At 37.8% G+C, this 20,000-nt stretch overlaps 1 protein-coding gene across 3 annotated transcripts in view; it reads left to right on the top strand.

Moving 5' to 3' along the window:
- The window catches only part of LOC135195101 (uncharacterized), a 22,366-nt gene extending 3,902 nt beyond the window's left edge, over positions 1-18,464 (top strand). The window contains exons 2-4 of one of the 3 annotated variants that reach the window (XM_064221482.1): positions 12,724-12,837; positions 16,879-17,108; positions 17,792-18,464. In XM_064221482.1, the coding sequence (XP_064077552.1) occupies positions 12,724-12,837; positions 16,879-17,108; positions 17,792-17,994 (547 nt within the window). In that variant the 3' untranslated portion in view covers positions 17,995-18,464. Of the gene's footprint in view, positions 1-12,723; positions 12,838-16,878; positions 17,109-17,791 lie in introns of those variants that run through there. The other 2 variants (XM_064221483.1, XR_010310069.1) reach the window with 2 other exon arrangements.
- Positions 18,465-20,000: the final 1,536 nt, after the last annotated feature.

The following is a 20,000-nucleotide window of genomic DNA, read 5'->3' on the forward strand; positions in this document are numbered from 1 at the left end:
GAGGGATGTCTCTCACTTGTTTGTTTATACTGGGGATTTTGATTATTATATTTGCTTCTGTTTATTATTTAGCGAAGTGCATTGATTGTTTAAATTTCACTGGTTTTTTACTATTCTTCAGAAGTCAGTGTTTGGTATATTTACTATACATTTCAGGAACCGCTTGTCATTTTTTTTTCTCAAATATCTTTCAAACTTTATTTAACTGAAATGGTATTTTATACTGTGTACAAGACACCGCCCCCTAATTTTTGATGTAGTGCATTGTGAAATGGTCTTCAGTTAAGACGTTTACTCTCGACTTGCATAGTGTTGTCGAGCATGGCCAACCTATGCTTTCGAACGTGGTTTACCCCAGTCCTGTCCCTCCCTACCTCCATCCCTCCGTCTCTCGTCATTCCCCTCCTCATCCCTCTCTCAACCCACCTTCCTGGCCTTCCCGTCTCGGGCCCCCATTTTCTTATCTATTGAAGGATTTTAAATAATATTGGATGCCATAAATATGTTATGAATTTTGTGTTCATTTGAATTATTGTTATTGTAATTTCTTAAATTATATAAATGGGTTAGGGTAAAGAGAGTATGATAGTCATTCTGTTCATCAAGGCCATGAGAGACAAGGTCGGCTCACTTCCTCAAATCCTCAAGTTTCATGCATCTTGAAATACGTATATTATTTTAGACAGGTTCCAAAAAGGATTTTGCTTGCATTTCTTACAATTGGCACAGTCGTTTAGCAAGACTGCCTCGTGTTACCTATTGCCCTATTTTGAGGCATTTAACATTTTATAATTTCAAAACATACTTTACAACACGAGGTTCGGTTGCCGAATCACACGCACACACATTTTATACATATAATAGGATGCTCAATGCACTATTCGCTTATACCATACTGTACTGCACTGCACATGTTAAAATAGCACCCAACTCCAACAGAATGGCAATGACTCCTTCCTGATAAAACAACACCATAGTTAACTGAAATTAGAATTACAATAATAAATTGTTAAATACAGTGTGCAGTATTAAGATACCATCTGTTTCTAAAAGATAAACAAAGCACCTAGTATGTAATTTGTTTGGTGGCTTTGTTATTATATACATTTTAGGAAGCCTAAAAGGATTTTAATGCTTATACCAATGACAAAATTGTCGGCTGGTATCGGCCAGAAATTCACCGATACCGATACCACACACACATATATATTATATATAAATATATATATATCATATATATATATATATATCTATATATATATATATCATATATAAATCATATATATATATATATATATATATAGTGTGTGTGTGTTTGGTATTGGGTTTTTTTGTGGTATCGGTATCGGTGAATTTCTGGCCGATACCAGCCGACAATTTTGTCATTAGTATAGGTATAAAATCTTCTAGGCTTCCTATATATATAGGAATATAAAACTATATATATATTCCTATATATATATATATATATATTATATATATATATATATATATATATATATATATATATATATATATATTTACGTTTGGATGGCCTTTGTCCAAAACGGAAAGGAAAAAAAAAAAGGAAATAATTGAGCGCTCATGACTTACCTTAGATAACCTTAAAAGGGATTGGTTTATTCTGGAAGGTCGCCATTGAAAACCCAGCTGATTAATCTAATTTGCATTTATTTACAAGAGAACATTAAATGGCTTGAGATAGAGGCAGGGCATATATATGGGCTCACGTGGGCAGAGCGCCGTATACTGTCTGGATCACTCCTATCTTTCACAATATGGAAAAAATGGCCAAATTCAACATCTGCTGCAATGCTGGTTTCCAAACTGATAATATCTAGTGGTAAGAAAGCGCTTGCAAGGAGAGGAGCACGGACTCAACAGGGGGCAATCTGCAAATTAATTCCCAAATTACACACAACATAAGATTTAGACTTCTTGCACAATATTTCAGCTAATGCACTTTGAAGGGTGTTTATCTCTTATCACACACAAGGCGAGGAACTCTAGTGCTTAAATGAAATGCGCAATGAAGGGTTTGTTTTTCTGGGACAATCACAAAAGGTACCATGCGGCCGCTAGGTGGAAAGGACCAAAGGGAGGCTCGTTTGAGAAGTAAGAATTTGAATGGGAAAATGTGGGAGAGAGAGTATTTGACTCGGAGGAAAAGACCTGGCAATATGACTGCAACGCAAGACATATCTGGGTGCGCTTATTGCGAAGTAAAGTTTTGGAGAGGTTGGCCGTCCCCCCACCCCCCCCCCAAAGGCCCCCCTTTTTTTTGTCCAAGTTCAGGCGCGCCAGTAAGCGCCTTTGTTAGGCCTTTGGGCAGGCTGGCTCGGACATCTCTCTGTGGTCAAGAACTATGCTGAACTGAGAGCGTCATCAGGTGTGAATCCTGGGTTTTGAGGCAGCTTTTCCCCCCTGTTGGCAGGTCATCCTGGAAACAGACATACGGCCAGCAAAGGTTCGCAGGATAAGGGATCTTATGAGTAGGCCCAAGAAGTACCTAACTAGCTACACACTCCCCTTGGGATATGTCCCTAATGCTTAATGAGTTTTTATTCCCCCCCACTAATCCAATTGACGCCAGACATGCCTAGGTCTGGCCTGCTTTGAGTTTCCCGCCTAAAGTCAGCTGATGTTAGGAGTAAAAAATGGCTGCTCTTCTAGCAAATAAATAAAAATGAATGACACTGGGAAGACGAGGCGATCAATAAACGTAAAAGCTCCCTTTGTTAAGAAGGCATTCACTCCCTTTTGGGTGTGAAGGCCTCGGCTAAATAAGTCGATTGCCTCGACTAAACAGATCTCCTTCTCTAACTGAGGTTTTAGCAGTGATATGGCTAACTACAATGGCCTACCTAACTTATAGGTGGAGATGCTAAGGGCACTAACTTACTGAATTAATAATGTAGTCTAGCCTAAGTGAGAACTACTGGTCGTCTGTGACGACAGGCTACTCTACCCCTATGTAAGGTTACTTTGAAAATTCTACTTGCTACTACCCTAATACCCTGGTACTAAATTACTTAGCCTAACCTACTCTATGCACTTAATTAAGAGGACGCAATCATTCCAGATTGTGGTACGCTATAATGGAGGTTTATTGAACCTAAATTGTTAAAATATGCAAGATGAGGTAATGATGCGTGAGGGTGATGAGTGGTTAGTAGTGTACCAGGATGGAAATTTAATGAGGTAATCATGACATTTAGGTGAGGGTTAGTAGTTCAACTTCTAGGGGTTAGATGATTAGTCTACTGGCAGAGATCAGGCTGGCTACCTTCTTTGGGTAGGTGCCAAGATCACTCTGCAAATGAATGTGACACTGCACCTAGGGCACAGGTGCCAAGGAGAGCATGTGGCTCTTTGGTTAGTGTGTGAATTTGTGTCCCATCTTCTTCTTATTTCTACAGGGCCTGGCTACCATTAATCGTTGAAAAGTGGCAGCGGCGTTCCGCATGCCAAAGGGCATCACTTCGAATTGATACAAACCATCAGCTGTCACAAATGCCGATACCTCTTTTGCTCGATTAGTCAAAGGAACCGGATAATATCCTTTTAGGAGATCAATTTTCGTAATGAACTTTGAATTTCCTACCTTATCAATGCAATCGTCAACACGCGGAATAGGAAAAGAATCTGCCTTTGTTGCTTTGTTGACCTTGCGATAATCAATGCATAATCGACTTTGTCCATTCTCCTTTGCAACAACTACAATTGGTGAGCTCCACGAACTGCTGCTGGGTGTAATTAAATTATTAGTTAGCAAATAGTTTATTTCCTATTCAACAAATTCTTTCTTAACAGGATTTAAGCAATAAGGGGCTTGCTTAATTGGCGTTTCACTCTCTAATTCGACATCATGCTGTAATAAAGTAGTCCTACCTGGTGTATCTCTGACAGTCTCGGGAAACTTCATTAACACTTTCAGTAATCCATTAATTTGGTTAGTACTCAGGATAGGACTTCTACACACATTAGGTAACAAAACAGAATCATTACCCGGCCAAGCAAATTCTTTCTCCGAAGTTACACATTTCGAATTAACCTCTTCTGAAACAGACAAAACCACTGCTTTCTCTCGCTCAAAGTACTTTTTTAACATGTTAATATGACATTGCAAATTACGATCAGGAAGCTTAATAATGTAATTCAAAACATTCACTTTGCTTAGAACTTCAAAGGGTCCCAAAAACTTATTCTGCAACGAACCTCTTACACCCTGTGACAAAACCAGTACTTTATCTCCAGGAACAAAGACTTTCTTTCTTTAGATTTTTAAAATCATACAAAGAGCTTCATCTTACTTTGACTCTTCAGTAAATCACTCTTTGATTATTTCCTACATTGTAAAGCTTGCCCTTACCATCATAATGAAATCAGCAATATGCACTTCGCTCGCCCATACCTTCCACACTCTCTTAACAAGTCTAATGGACCTCTTACTTTATGAGCAAACACCAAGTTGAATGGAGCAAACTTGTCGGACTCATTTGGGCATAGAGCGTACTGCAAACAACAAATAAGGAAGATATTCTTCCCACAAACCAACCTTTTCATTGCACATCTTCCGAATCATTGCCTTCAAAGTTTGGTGTAACCTTTCCACAACTCCCTGTGACTCTGGATGGTATGGAGTAGAAGGTTTATGCTCAATTCCAAAATTCTTAAACTGCTGCAGCAATAGTTTTGATAAAAAATTTGTTCCACGATCAGACTGGATGGTTTTAGGCAGACCAAACCTAGAAAAATAAGTGATCAAATGTTTGGCAATGACCCTAGCTTTCTGGGACTTTAAGAGGGATAGCCTCGGGATATCTAGTTAACCTGTCTATGATAGTTAGTACATACCCAGACCCTACTTTCGAACGAGGTAAGGGACCCACTACATCAATGACTACATGCTCGAATGGTTCTCCTAAAGAAGGAATGGGAGAAAGGGGAGCCTTAGGAATTACCATATTAGGTTTACCAGAAATTTGGCATTGGTGACACGTCTTACAATATTTCTTGACATCTCTTTTCAGACCTTTCTAATAGAAATTTTTCCTAACCCTATCAAAGGTTTTAGTAATACCCAAGTGACCAGCAAACAAATCATCATGAGCTTTTCTTAATATACCATTTCTGAATTTAGAAGGTACAACAATTAACCTATGCTTCAACAAATTTCCCTCTCGTTTCCGAATAGGAACAATTACTTTATAAAGAACTTCATTATCCACTTCATAATCCACTCCTTTACCCTCTTCCAACTTAATTTTAATATTCTTAATCTCCATGTCCTCATTTTGAACCTTTACTAAGTCACCTCTATTCCAGTTCATTACTTCTTCAGAGCAAATAGATTCATTGTTACTTACGTGAACCACTGAATCTGCATTAAACAAACTTTCCAAATCAGGATGCTCAACTTCAAAATCGATACTTTTACCTGACCTAGTTGTCACAAGCACAGTTTCAGGTTTAGGTACTAACTCCTGTGGATTGACAAAAACTGTCGGATTACAACTTACTTTACCTTGAGCAAGATCATTTGCCAAAACAAAATCAACCTCAGGTATGGGGAGCGTATCAACAACAGCAAACTTAGACTCGCTGGCAACAATGTCTGAAAAAAAATACAGTTCAACTACCGGGCAAGATATCCACTAGTTTCCAACACCTTTAATAAGCTTATACTCATTCAACCACTAACTGCCCACTGGAATGGCTTTCCGTAGAATTAAAGATTGAGAAGACCCTGTATCTCTAAGTACATATACATTAGGACACACTTGCAAATTTTCAAGTGTGCTGATTTTACCTTGTGATTTAAACCACTTAAAGTCGTCATCCACTACCTGTTTATCATTAACGAGCATGGCAGAATCCTTTTTAGGACACTTAGCAGCTATATGCCCATTTTTCCCACAAAGAAAGCAAGTTACCCTGCCCTGATACTTAGATTTAAAATGCTTTTGGGGAGAAGCAGGACCACTCTTAACTTGATTACCATCATTAGCAGTTACGTTAACCCCTGTAGGCAATTTACCAGTTTCATAAGCATTATACGTATTCACCTTTAGCAGCAGGCTTAGAATAACTACTGTGTGTTAACACGTACTCATCAGCTAACCGAGCAGCACTCGCTAAATTGTCAATTTTCTTTTCATCTAAGAATATGCAAAGGTCTTTAGGTAAATTGTGCTTAAAATTTTCCAATAAGATTAACTGACTCAATTTAGCATACTCACTCTTGACATCGCTGGATCTCAACCAATTTTCAAAATGCTTCTCCATTTCACGAGCAAACTCCACAAAAGTTTGATTGGAAGATTTTCGACTGTCACGAAACTTTACTCTGTAGGCTTCAGGAACCATCTCATAAATACTTAAAATGGCTTCTTTCACTTTAGCATAATCTTGACTATCTTCCAACGACAGAAGCCCAAGCCTTTAGAGCCTTCCCGGAAAAAGCAGTCTGAGCCATGAATCCCCACCCATCCTCACTCTACTTGAAATTTGCCGCTACCTTCTCAAAAGCTATGAAAAATTCTACGACGTCACTCGTCAAACTTTGGTACGTACTTCAACATACGGGAATCTTCATTACCAGAAATAGGAGATCGGGAACCCGTCTGCCTGGCCAATTCCAGCTCATGATCACGTTTCTGCTGTTCATTTTCTAACTGCTTCATACTAAGTTCATGTTCACACCGCTTCTGTTCATCTTCAAACTCGAGCTTTTTCAAATCTAGTTTCAGTCGAAGTTTCACTACCTCACAGTCTTCGTCGATTTCTTCCTCTAAAAGCTTGAAGTCAACGTCCACTCCATCCGGAACAAAATGCGCTATGATACCTTTCCTTATGTCATCATTAGTACTACTAACTGTAAACTCCAACTGTAAATAATCCGACACAACCAGCAGTTCCGACTTTTTAATAGTAAACAATTTACTACGCCAATCGTCTCTCCAAAGAAAACGTGCGGCATCGTCACTAGTTTCAATTTCCATGTTTTTACCATTAATTACACCATCCAACCTAATGACACTGCTGAAGATCCCGCTGAGGATGCCACAAATATGTTACGGACCAATTCTTAAATACTTAAAAGTTTATTGCCGCCAGATTCAGGCGCATAACATTTAATTTATTGTCCTTTTATCACATTATATTTATATAGCTTGAGCTTTAATAATAATGATCTTCAGCAGAAACGTTAGAGTGGAATAATAAAACATACGAAAACATTTTAAATAATTATTAACAAAAGAAAACCCAATAAACATATAAACTTAGTAATGAAAACGTTACAAAACAATCCAAGTGAAAGTTACAATAGTTAACTAGGCAATGAAATTCTGAAAGTTACAGTTTCTTAAACGGAGGTGAGGCAAGTATTATATTAATAATACTGATCCAAATGATCAGGGGAACACCCCACGGGAACATCTGCAAGAGGGACAAATCACATGGTTGCTACCAACAGTCAACAACAGGGCTAACTTCCTCATTGAGACGAATCCTCATCAACTACATCGTCCGGGAATATATACAGTGCAAGTTCACTGAAGCATTCAGCTTCCACAAAGCGCGCTTTCACCATAAATTCGCTACCCTCGTAGCCAACGATGCACGATTCCCAGGACGACCAACGAAGTATAGCCAAAATCACACTCGCAACGCACGACTATTAGAACGTCCACCCTCTTCTACTGCAGAGTTCCGTGTCCCGCCTGAAGTATACCTCACGCCTCCAACGTCACCAGCTGTAACAGTAATATTGACATATAATTAGGGAACTATGGTATTTGTAGAATAGGTAATAACCCAAAGCAGTAGTTTTGGAAAGAACTATTTCCTACAAACTATCACGGGATCGTAACACTGTGCTAAGGGCCCACCAGCACAGGCTGATATACTGTTAGGGGCACTGGGTTAGGCCTGAGATTCAAAGGAGTACCTTTGCCCAGTGAGTGAAATCACTGAAAAGATTCGGCGAGTTACCACGCCTCCTTTCCTTGCCTGTCAAAAATATCTCGTTTTGTGTGTGTTTTGAATAAGCTTGTTTCTCTCTCTCTCTCTCTCTCTCCGTGACATTTATCTTATATTCTCTCTCACTTTTTTCAATTAAATGAACCCTCCATTCCAACCCATCCAATTCTCTCTCTCTCTCTCTCTCTTCTCTCTCTCTCCCTGTTTGCCTGCCTGACTGACTGTGTCTGTCTGTCTGTCTGTGTCTGTCTGTCTGTCTGTCTGTCTGTCCTCTTGTGATTTGTTACGAACGAGAATTCATCTACATTTGTCTGTCTTGTGCGTCGGTTCTTATAATGGTTCGGTTTTGCTTTGCTTTTATCTCTCTATGTTCTTATTTCCACGTTTGTTTATTGTAATTTTCCATACATGCACACGGTGCTTTTGCCTTCATGTACTGCTAAAAAAAAAAGTCTAAATACTCTTATTTTTCATAGGAATCTGTCAATCTTCCTTTATAGTATTGTATTGAATGGCATAATTTTCGTGTTGATTTTAATTATTCATAATATTGTGTTTCAGTGTCATATACTTTTCGTGTTTGTTTCGAAGTGATTTTCTACTAAAGTTTATGATTTTAAGTCTTTATGATATTGTGTTTCAGTGTCATACTTTTCGTGTTTATTTAGAAGAGATTTTATTTTGTATTGAAGTTCATGTTTTTGTGAGGTTTCTATGATGTAGGAAAACCACCGCCTTGTTTAAGTACAGAACTATCAGTGTTGAAGTCAAATACGGGTAAATATTCCCAGGAATTTATATTCACACGATTCTCCTGATAATTTCAATATGACCAATATTTATTTATTCACTGACAATGATTAAACTTCTATTATTATTTTTTTTTTCATTTAGCAAACCCATTAAGGAAAGTATGTCTGTACAGAAATGTAACGAAAGTCTGAACAAATAGAAAAAGAAAGTGGGAATGATTGAGAGGGGAGAGAGTAAAAGAATAAATGCTACGAAAGGCGAGAGAGAGAGAGAGAGAGAGAGAGAGAGAGAGAGAGAGAGAGAGAGAGAGAGAGAGAGAGAGAGCAATTCATTCATTTTCTGTAGGCAAAGTAGAGTTTTGGCGTCATAGATTGAGAATTCATCCAGTATTATCCAGAAAGCATGCTTATCTAGACTGTATGACAGAGACCATGATGAATGACCTGGAAGTGTACGTGCTGCACGAAAAGACTCAAAAATCAGACTTGTGAGGAACGAAAGAGAGAGATGGATGTTCCCCAAGACCGAGAGAACAGCTTTTTTTCGAGACGCAGGTCCCTTGATCTCACTGGAAGGGAAGGGTGAAGGAGTTTTAATTATAAAGAAGGGGGAAGGGGTGGGGGTTAGATCAGGTCACCTGTGACCTCTGAGTCTTCCTGGTAGTTCCGTGGGCTCAGGACGCGACAGTTTGCCACCTCTTGCCCACCGCCGTTCCAGTAGCGTCACAGGCCAGGACCGCTGCAGCCTGATTTCGTCCGGCCTCAGCAACTACCTCTTGAACCACCGGCGGCGACCCTCCGAACCATCCTCGGCACCAGGATCCCGCACCTCCTCCCTGCCCCGGACCCCTAAGAATTCCCGACCAGGGTCCTCCTCGAGTTCCCAAGTGCCCACCCTGCCACCCACCGTGTCCGGGCAGTCTAAATCGGCCCCCAGTAGTGCCACGTCCTCCAAAAACGTCCCCGTTCATCTCCCTCCAGTTGGTGCCTCTCGATAGCCAATCCTAGTAGACTTAGAGGGTTGGCTGTCGAGGGCTCTTCTCGTTGTAGCATCTTGCAGTGGATTGTAGACAGCTTGTACCAGTCGTCTTAGAAAAGTGTGCTTGTTGATTCCAAGGCCAGAACAAAGCTGGTTATTTCACTTCCAGCTCCTCCAACTCTTACTCTTTATACGTCGTTTGTCATTGTAGTTTTTTTATACGAACTGTTTCAAATATATATACTTCGCTTGGACAGAAGGCTATCATCAAGACATTCATAGCCGTCTGTGAAGCTGAATGATCTTTCAGTCTAGGCGAGCTGGAACACGTTCCTGTCCCCTAAAACAAGCTAAGCTTTGCCTCTTGATTGAGGTCCCCCTCACCGTAGTCATCCTTATTCAGTCACACGTAGCTAAGCCAAAACAGTTGTGTGATACCACTAATATCAGCATGTCAGTCATGAAAAATGCACCGCATCATTAGAGTACATAGTCAAGTGTGTTGATGTTTTTGTCACGACACGGTTGGTCTTGACCCGAGATGATATAGTCAACGTTTATGCTAACACGTCAATGGCGACTGTTATGTGTATGGCAGAATGAAATGTATGCATGTACATGATTTATTACATTATGTTACTCTACGTGAGATTATTGAAGTCAGTTATGGATAGGACACCCATTTAGATCGTGATCCACACTCATTTTGTCAAGTTTATTGAGATATTCATGAGTAGCATTTCAGATCTTAACTAAGAGTTCCTATTTGATAAAGAAGTCCTACGCTACAGAAATGGTCTGTCTGACAGTTGCCAGGCTCCCTTGTAAGACTCAACAGTCCCTTTCACTGATCATCACCACAGTTAGGTTCTTTTCGAGACCCAGTACTCAATGGAACAAAAGTGACAACACCCTCACTGGAAGGGGAATCTAGTCGGGTGGGTTTGAGTGACATCGGGGAAATGACCCATGCCCCAAGGCTGCTAGTCATGACCTCATAAGGGTGTCCTGTCCGTGACCCTTGAGTGTGTCACGTGTCTGACTCCCTTACCGCCCTCGGGCACGGGTGGTGCTTCCCTCGCGGGGCATCATCTGGCTCCTTGGGCGTTTGTCTATCAGTTCGGCGTCATCATCTGCCCTTGGTACGACCGGTTCCCGCGTTCCTTCCCTGCCGCCCATATGTGGTGCTCTTCCTAGCAATTCACCCAATCCAGATCCGTCTGAGCTACGACACGGCCTCAAGAAGTCCTCGTTCTGTCTGGTGCTCATCTCACACCTGGCCGAGGGGAGGGACGAGTTCGCTCATGGAAAGTCTTGCTTGTCTTCGTGAGACACTTGCTGGGTGGTGTATGATCGCGATTCATCTGTCAACTTTTGAACATATTCGAACTTCTAGTGAAGTAGTCTGCCCAACTCGGCCAGGTGTGGTACTAGTACATGTCTTTATAGCAATAAATACTTTCTTGTGATTACTTCGTTACTGATATTTTGATTTTATTGTACATCAGGCTACGAGGTACTAAGTAATACTTTGATATTTGTGTATGCATAGAGCTATTTTAACCTTTTAAATTTCAAGCATATGAAAATTATAGTCTTTTCCATCGTCAAATGGAGTTAATTACTTTCGAAATTGAGTTGCATTGTACATTGAACGCTGCTAGAGATTTTATCAGGTCCCTTCTACTAATGAGGTCGAACCGCGCCTCAATGATATAGTATTAATTTTTGTTTGTTCCAAGAGATCCATTGTAGCCGACATTCAAAGGCAGTTAGCATTTCCACAACGAAGTTAAATTTATTCTGAGCATCACCAGTCAAAATGTTTTTACTTGTTTAAACAATAAAGTATTTGAGTTGAATGTGCAATTCAGGTCTTGTTTTCTGCCTTCGATAGATATGAGTTTTGTTGTCATAAGTATCTCCCATTAAATTGTAAGACTTATCAAATAGAAATTCAGGTGTTCCTTTGTTTTTGAGTAGAGACTCACGCGTCTCAAATTTGGTCATTGTTTCAAATGGTTCATCAACTTCCCTTGTGTTTCTTCATTAGGATTCATGATTCTTGTTTATAGTTAACCAGTGATTCACGCTCGTGGAGGTATAATGATTCATCTTTATCACTTCTTGAAAGATCATGTGATAATGTTTTCTTACCCCCTTGCCTTACAGATAATAAATAAATGTATAATTTAGGCCAAAGACCAAGCACTGGGGCCTATGTGGGCATTCAGAGCTGAAAAGGAAATTGATAGTAAAAAGGTTTGAAAGGCGTTAAGGAGGAAAACCTCAAAGCAGTTGCATTATGAATCAATTGTTAGGAGAGGGTGGAAAGTAAGATGGAAGAAAGGCAATATGAATGGAGGCACAGTAAAAGGGGCCGAAGGCACGCTGCACAAAACCTTAAGTAATGCTTATAGTGCACCGCATGAGGTGACTGACGGCACCACCCTCCTATGGGGTCGTACAGTAGAGTGACGATCCTTGCCTACTGTCGAGTAGCTCGACTTTCTTTTGTTTTATTTATGATTCTATCCCACGAACCCCGTAGGTTCTTTGCAGCGTCTCATCGGCCCCTAACTGCAACCACTTTCGTTCCTTTTACTATACCTCCTTTCATATTCTCTTCCTTCCATCTCACTGTCGACCCTCTCCTAACACTTGATTCATGATGCAACTGCTTTGAGGTTTTCCTCCTGTTACGCCTTTCAAACCTTTTACTGTCAATATCCATTTCAGCACTGAATGACCTCATAGGCCCCAGTGCTTGGCCTTTGGCCTAAATTTTATGTTCAATTCAACTCTATCCCACGAAAACGCTTAATGAAAATCGTACCTGTTTAATTAATTGTAGTGATTTTCATTTTATGACGGAAGGAAGAATCATTGTTCTTTTCTCGTCCCACCTGTGACGTGAGGCCCTTTGAATACATTCAATGTATTTGAAGAACCTTCCAGTGACGTATCCTCGGTATTTTACAATTCTTGCTTATTTCGGCTTTTCAGACGCCGCAGTTCCCAAGGACTCAAGCCCATCAACCGCCATTCCTCCGTCGACGCCATCGATGACATCAAGGACTCTCTGGATTCGCCCGGGCTCCCCAACACAATCAGGAGAAGGTCAGTGCATCCTCACCAAGGTCTAGTTCCTTACTGATTAAAAGTAAGTGGTACGAAGGATTCGAGTTCTGACGTTTTCTGTTTATTTACATTATTACGTTTTCTATGTTTGTTTTTTTACATTTCTTTATATTCGCTACGTCAAGTATTATTTTTTTCTTCTACATTATATTGTTGAGGCTGTTTCTTTTATAATTATGATCTGCTTGTAATTTAATAATAATAATAATAATAATAATAATAAATTATTATTATTATTATTATTATTATTATTATTATTATTATTATTATTATTATTATTATTATTATTATTATTTCACATTTGATTTTACAGACAGTAATAAATTCTGCCCGCTACAGCGATTTGTAGACACTGAAAATTAACTTCATAGCTCTACAGAATCCATTTTCGCTGACTCGGGGAGTAAACCTACAAACTATTTTGTTGTTGTTTAGGGGGTTAGAAAGGTCTATGGAAAAGCATGAAAAGATCTGTGAAAAGGGTTTCACGATTTATTTATTTGAAAGAAAATTTTTAAAATGTGAATGTTAAGCAGTACGGAACATTTATTTCTAATAATATATACCATATTAATTTTAATTTTCGATGGTGAAACAAGGTTCTATTTGACCATAGATTTTAACACATTTTGAGTTACCTCAAAAATTAGGAATATAACATTTACAACTTACGCATGAGTGGAGAATCTTGCATGCGTCCCCGAGTGAGCTGGAGGTCGGATCACGCCTCGTTCTTTTAGTTGTTAGGTCAGGCAAAATGGAACTTCCTTGAAAGGTTTATTTTAAATGAAAATGAATATATAACCATCTTCCTCATCCATTTCCAGACACTGTAAATATACTTTATATAGAAATATCATAAATATAATTTTAAAGGTATAGTGACTGCAGAATTATTCGATAATGTTTTATTAGATAAAATATGCTGTAAGTTTTTTATTCTTGTGCTTTTCTTATATAGCTTTGTTAACTAATTAAAATTCGTGAGCATGTTTAGTAAATAAGACATCCATCTGATTTTGTAGATAAGCATTTTTTTTTTACATATGCTTGTAATCACTAACAAGAAATGAATGCAGTAATATTCCTATGCTACTTCTAGAGGTACAAGTCCCTGTAGAACTGATGATGATAGAAAGTAATCACTCTCAATCAGCATGAAAGGAAGGACGCAGTTTACATAATCTTGTAGTAGCCCTTAGTCTGAATGATTCACTTAGGTATACTAATCAGAGCTCACTAGCTTGGAAAGACGAGACATTTAGCTGTTAACAGCATGCGTAGATGATTCATTTGCCACTTAAAGATTAAGTTACACATATACATGGTAGCATGTTTAGATGGTGGATACATGGATATGTAAAATCATCAGTTGAAACACGATACAAGGAAAGAGTAAGAACCAGGACAACCTCAGTGGACAGAGTGGTTCCAGAACCTCCTGTTGGTCACCATCGAATCTGACAGATATACTATAGCCAGTGTTGCCGTTTTGAGGAATTTCGTCTACTAGTGTGGCTTTCTAGTGACATCTGGCAACCCTCCGTGGATATTCTGACCACAGCCACAGTGCTGAGGAATAAAATTCTTCAATTTGCCTTTTTTTGTTTTATTATGAAAATAAAGTTATAAAACATATCCTGCTTATCTATACAAATTAATTGTATTGAAATTCATTTATTTTTCATCGTCAAAAATACTTTATGATAAGCTAGTGACGTGTAGTTTATTTACGTCACGGAAAATAATTCTACATCAGAAAATACGCAGTCTAACAATTAAATTTTCCACATTCTAACCATTAAATCATAACTAACATAAAAAGAAAAGAACCGCGTATGGCGACACTGCTAAAAGCAACTGTTGTGAAGAAAAAACGGCAACGTTGACTATAGCTAGACTCAGAGTCTACGCCAATCTGTGAGGTTCTCACCCGAGATGGTGGATGACCACTGAGGTCGTCATAATCTATTGTGGCATGATTTGGATCCCTCCTTGATCAGTTGCAGATCCCTGGCATGCCCCAGCGATGATAACTTGTCTGTGGCCAGCCTTCGCCTGGAGAGCCCCTCCACAAGAGCTAGGTGGGTTGGCGCGGGGAAAAAAAAAAAATTCACTGCGGGATCAGAACGCAAACTCTCATACCTGCACGGCGTTCACCGCATGCTTGCTTGCTTGCTGCACGGCTTCTGTGTTTCTTGAGTTTGACGTCAATTGGGTCACTTCGATAAACTGTGTATTTTTTGTACAAGGATCTGATTTCAGCGGGTGTGCAGCGCAAGTTCTCACACAGTTGCGCTTTTGTCATGAAATCGGTCGCATGTATACGTAAGTGGAGCATTTTTATCTGCTTTAAAAGCACTGTTATCAGAATGGCAATTTTGCGACGGAACTCGTATGTCGCAGGTAAGTGTGGTGAATGTTGAATACTCTGTGAAGTGTTGTTGAACCGTGTCAAGGTAAGAAGGAATGCCGAGTGTGTCGCCTTTTGTTGACATAAAAATAGCAGTGGGCGTCTTCAGTCAGTGTTGTGTGTGCTTTGCATCTCACGTGTGATTTGCAGCGCAAAATACCGCGACCTGTGCTTTGGACAGTGTTACAATTTGAGACAAAGTTTGATCATAATGACAACGGTGACCTTTCGGAATCGATAAATACCCAACGCATCCTACATAAAATATGTAATTGTATTTTTCACTGACCGTTCAGAAACTTCCTTTCTCCAATTCTTGACTGTTTGATGTGTGCGATGGAAATCATCTCTTTACACATTTCTCCTTTATTTTTTCAAACATCAATATCATTACTACGGCTGCTCCATCAACATCTCTTAGTAATCCCGGTACCCTTGTTGCAGTTAGAATCAAAGCCAAAAATGCAACAGTAACCCTTGCACCATAAAGTTTTCAATTTGAACCGAGTGGTTTGGTTGGTCAGTGATACTAATTAATGATAATCAACTCTATAGAAATAAAGAGGCAAATACGATTCTGCAGACGTAAAGTGAAATATTTAAGGTCGACCATGTTTGAGCTGTCATTTGACAGCCAAAAGTTGGATTCATATTGACCGCCCTGATCTTGTTCGCTTATGAGAAGTATTTGATGAGTCACGCTGTCTCAAGTGTCATGTGAACTGTCCCTCAGCCCCGTTTGTTTGTGCTTTCTCGAGTGGAATTTCGTTTGTGCTTCTACGACTGACATTTCGTGTGAACAACGTACACCACTTTTGTCTTTGTACTTTAGGGCCAAGATATAGTATCAATTTTGATGTCATTGTTAAAAGAAGAACGAGGAGGAAATGTAACTCAGAGTGAGATATGTAGGTATGTCTAGAAGTCGTTACGGACTAACTTGTTCTTTGTTTCTCTCTTTGTCAGAAAATGTTTGAGCATCATGATCTTACTGTAGATAAGGCTATAGTAGATGCACATCAACCGTGCATTTGATGTCTAGGCCCGTCCCTTACGACGCTAATGATTGGCTGTTGACAAACCAATCTCGAGAGTTCACATAGGCAGGATGTACGTTCCATCTCTCCTGAGGGATGATACGTCTTTCAAAAGCATCCCTCAGGAGATTTGGAACATACATACTGCCCATGTGAACTCTCGAGAGACTGAGAGATTCCAGCACTGTCATTGGCTTATCAACAGCTAATCAAGAACGTCGTAAAGGACTGGCCAAGACATCAAATGCACGATTGATGTGAGTCTACTAAAGTATCTAACCCCGATACCTAAGAATCTGAACCGTTCAATATCATCATTATTCAGAAGATGAAGAACCCTGTTTTATGGAACAAGCCCACCAAAGGGACCACGGAATAGTAAGGTGTTCGTTAGAAAGAAGTAACAGGAGGTAGCAGGAGATATACTAAAAAGAAGTATTATAGAGTTTTATCTCCAGGATACAGAACCCTTACGTGCCATTTCTGTAAAAACCCCTACATGCCATTTCTGTAGGAACCCCTACATGCCATTTCTGTAAGAACCCTTACATGCCATTCATTCTCCTCCAGACCAATCAAGAAGCCTCCGGTGCGTCGCGTCGTTCGAGTTTGGCGGCCTTGGCCCTCCCCCCTCCCCCACTCCCGCCGACGCGGAGTCGGATCTGCGTCTTCGAGCGAGGGCGACGCTTCCGGCCTCCGGTCGCCTAAGGTCGCGGCGAAGGCCGGTGCCAAAGCCCCCCTACGACGGAGGGGCAACAGCCTCACGCGCCTCGACAAGAAGGCAACTACACCAGGTATATGTAAGTGGACTGACGGGGTTTTGTCGTCGACAGGAGGTTGGGACAGACTTTAATGAACACGTGTGGTTTTCTTGACATTCAGATGACATAGAATGTAGAATAATTAATTATAGTCTCTGCTTAGCAAGCATTGAGGTTCATTCTGTATCTATAAGAAAATTTGAGGTACTTAGTCAGACAAGAGTTTAATAGGAAATACCTCCCACAATTCACTAAATCACAGTAACGTGTAGAAACCACCACAATTATTGCGTTCATCCACTGGGAGAATCTGCAGTGAACCAAATAGCTTCATAAACTGCCACACGTAATTAATTTGTTTTCATTGTACCCTTAGTTTCATCCACTGTTAAACCACGAATTTCCAAGACATGAATACACTGTAATCAAGAGGAAAGTAGCCCACATCCCTATGACATCAGACTTGTTTATGCATGGTGCAAAATACACTTAGCTTAGGAAATGAACTTGGCACGATACCGTAACATTAATTTCATAATCTGTTACTCGAGATGCCCATCAGAAAGAGAGGTCTTCATTACGGCGCTGAATACCCTGATGGGTTACGGCGCTTGGTCCTCATGACCTAAATTTCATAATCTAACCTAATCTAATCTAACAGAAAGAGAGAGAGAGAGAGAGAGAGCGCCATTATGATCCTGCAACACATTCCTTCATTCCAGGGACTTCCTCTACTCCGGATAAAACCAAACCCCGCAGAGGACGTGCCAAATCCCCGGATGTACTCAGCCATTGCATTATTAGCGTAGAAAAACGTCGTGAAAAGGATTCACCAGACTCCTCTTTGTGCCTGGCTTCAGAGCGGATGCTGCTGATCGGCCGTCATCTCATACTTCTTTCCAATCTTAGACAAGACGTTTTCTAGGCCCGAGGGGGAAGAAGTGGGCATTGTCCGAATGATGTAATATATAAAGCTTCTATCTTTCAGATCGACTATATTTTTTCTAGCCTTTCCCGTCCTTGTGATTTCATTCCCCCCTCGTCCTTCGTTGAATTGTGAGCGTCCAGGGAGCCCCTGGGAATCCCAGGTTGTTATCCAAATGAGAGGAAATTAGAACTTTTATTTTATATTCTGTGATCTGGAACTTCGCTCTGTACTACCGTATGTAGTTGTGAACTTCGTGAGCAACTATGTTCCGAAAGACACGTGGCAGTTATTAATCATGACAGAGCGGTTGCTATATTTGATGGTTTTAGATGCAATGCGTGGCCGTTGCAAAGTACAAGTTAACCAAAGCGAAAAATGGTAGACGTTGGGAAAATTAACATTTGAATGAGAGGTTCTTCTCCAATATTTGAAGCAAATTTTGGCAAGAAAGAACAGATTGCTGTCGAGCCATACGATGTCTGTAATATATATATGTTTAGTCATATATATATATTCTAATATTATAATTATATAATATATATTATATATATATATGTATAATGTATATATATATATATATTATATAAATAGATATATATATATGTATAGATATTATATTATATATATATATAGATATATATATTATAATATATATGTAATTATGTAATATAATATATATATATATTATATATTATATATATTATATGAATATATTATGTATAATATATATAATATATCTATATAGATATATAATTCTATCTATATATATTATATATAATATATAATATATATATATATTATATATAATATTTTTATTATATATATATAATATATATATATATATATAATTATTGATAATATTAATATATTTATATATATATATATTAATCTAATATAATCTTATATATAATATATAAATAATATGTATATATATATATATTTATCTATATATTATTTATATATTAATATATTTATATAATAGATTTTATATTTATATATATATATTATATTATATTTTATATATATATATTATTTTATATATATAGATTTATATTTTATATATATTATAATATCTATAGAGATATATATATATATATATATATAGCATCATATATATATATATATTATATATATATATATATCTATATATACATATATATATATATATGTATATATATATATATATATATATATATAGATATTGATATTATATATAAGATATATAGAGATATATATAGTATATATATACATATATATATAGAGATATAGAGATATGATGAAAGATATATAAATATATATAGTATATATAGATTCTGATAGAATACTAGAGATAGATGAATATAGAATATATAGTATAGATATGAAGATATAGTATTTATAGATATATTATAGATATAGATATATTTCGCATATAGTATATATATATATATATAGATATATATATATATATAGGGATAAGAGAGATATATATATTAGAGTTATAGATAGAAGAGATATATATAATAGATATATAGATAAAGATATAATTAATATATATTATATATATGTATAGATATATATATGAGAGATATATAATAATATGATATATATATGTAGAGATATATAGATAAGAGAATAGATATATATATATATATATAGATATATGATATATAATATAGATATATATAGAGAAGATAGATGTATATATAAATATGGATACAAATATAGATATAGATAGTTAAGATATAGAGTAGATATGATATAGAGATATATATAGATAGTATATAGTATATATATATAGATAGAGATAGATATAGTAAGATATATATAATGATATTATATATCTATAGTTAAGATATATAGCCATATATATATATATGATGCCCTATAGATATAAGATATATAGACGAGATATATATAATAGAAAGATATAATAGAATATATATAGATTATAGTAGATATATATATATATATAGATATATATAATATATCGTATTATTATATATATATATATATATAGATAT

This window comes from Macrobrachium nipponense, chromosome 15, assembly GCF_015104395.2.
Source record: "Macrobrachium nipponense isolate FS-2020 chromosome 15, ASM1510439v2, whole genome shotgun sequence".
Lineage (NCBI taxonomy): Eukaryota > Metazoa > Arthropoda > Malacostraca > Decapoda > Palaemonidae > Macrobrachium > Macrobrachium nipponense.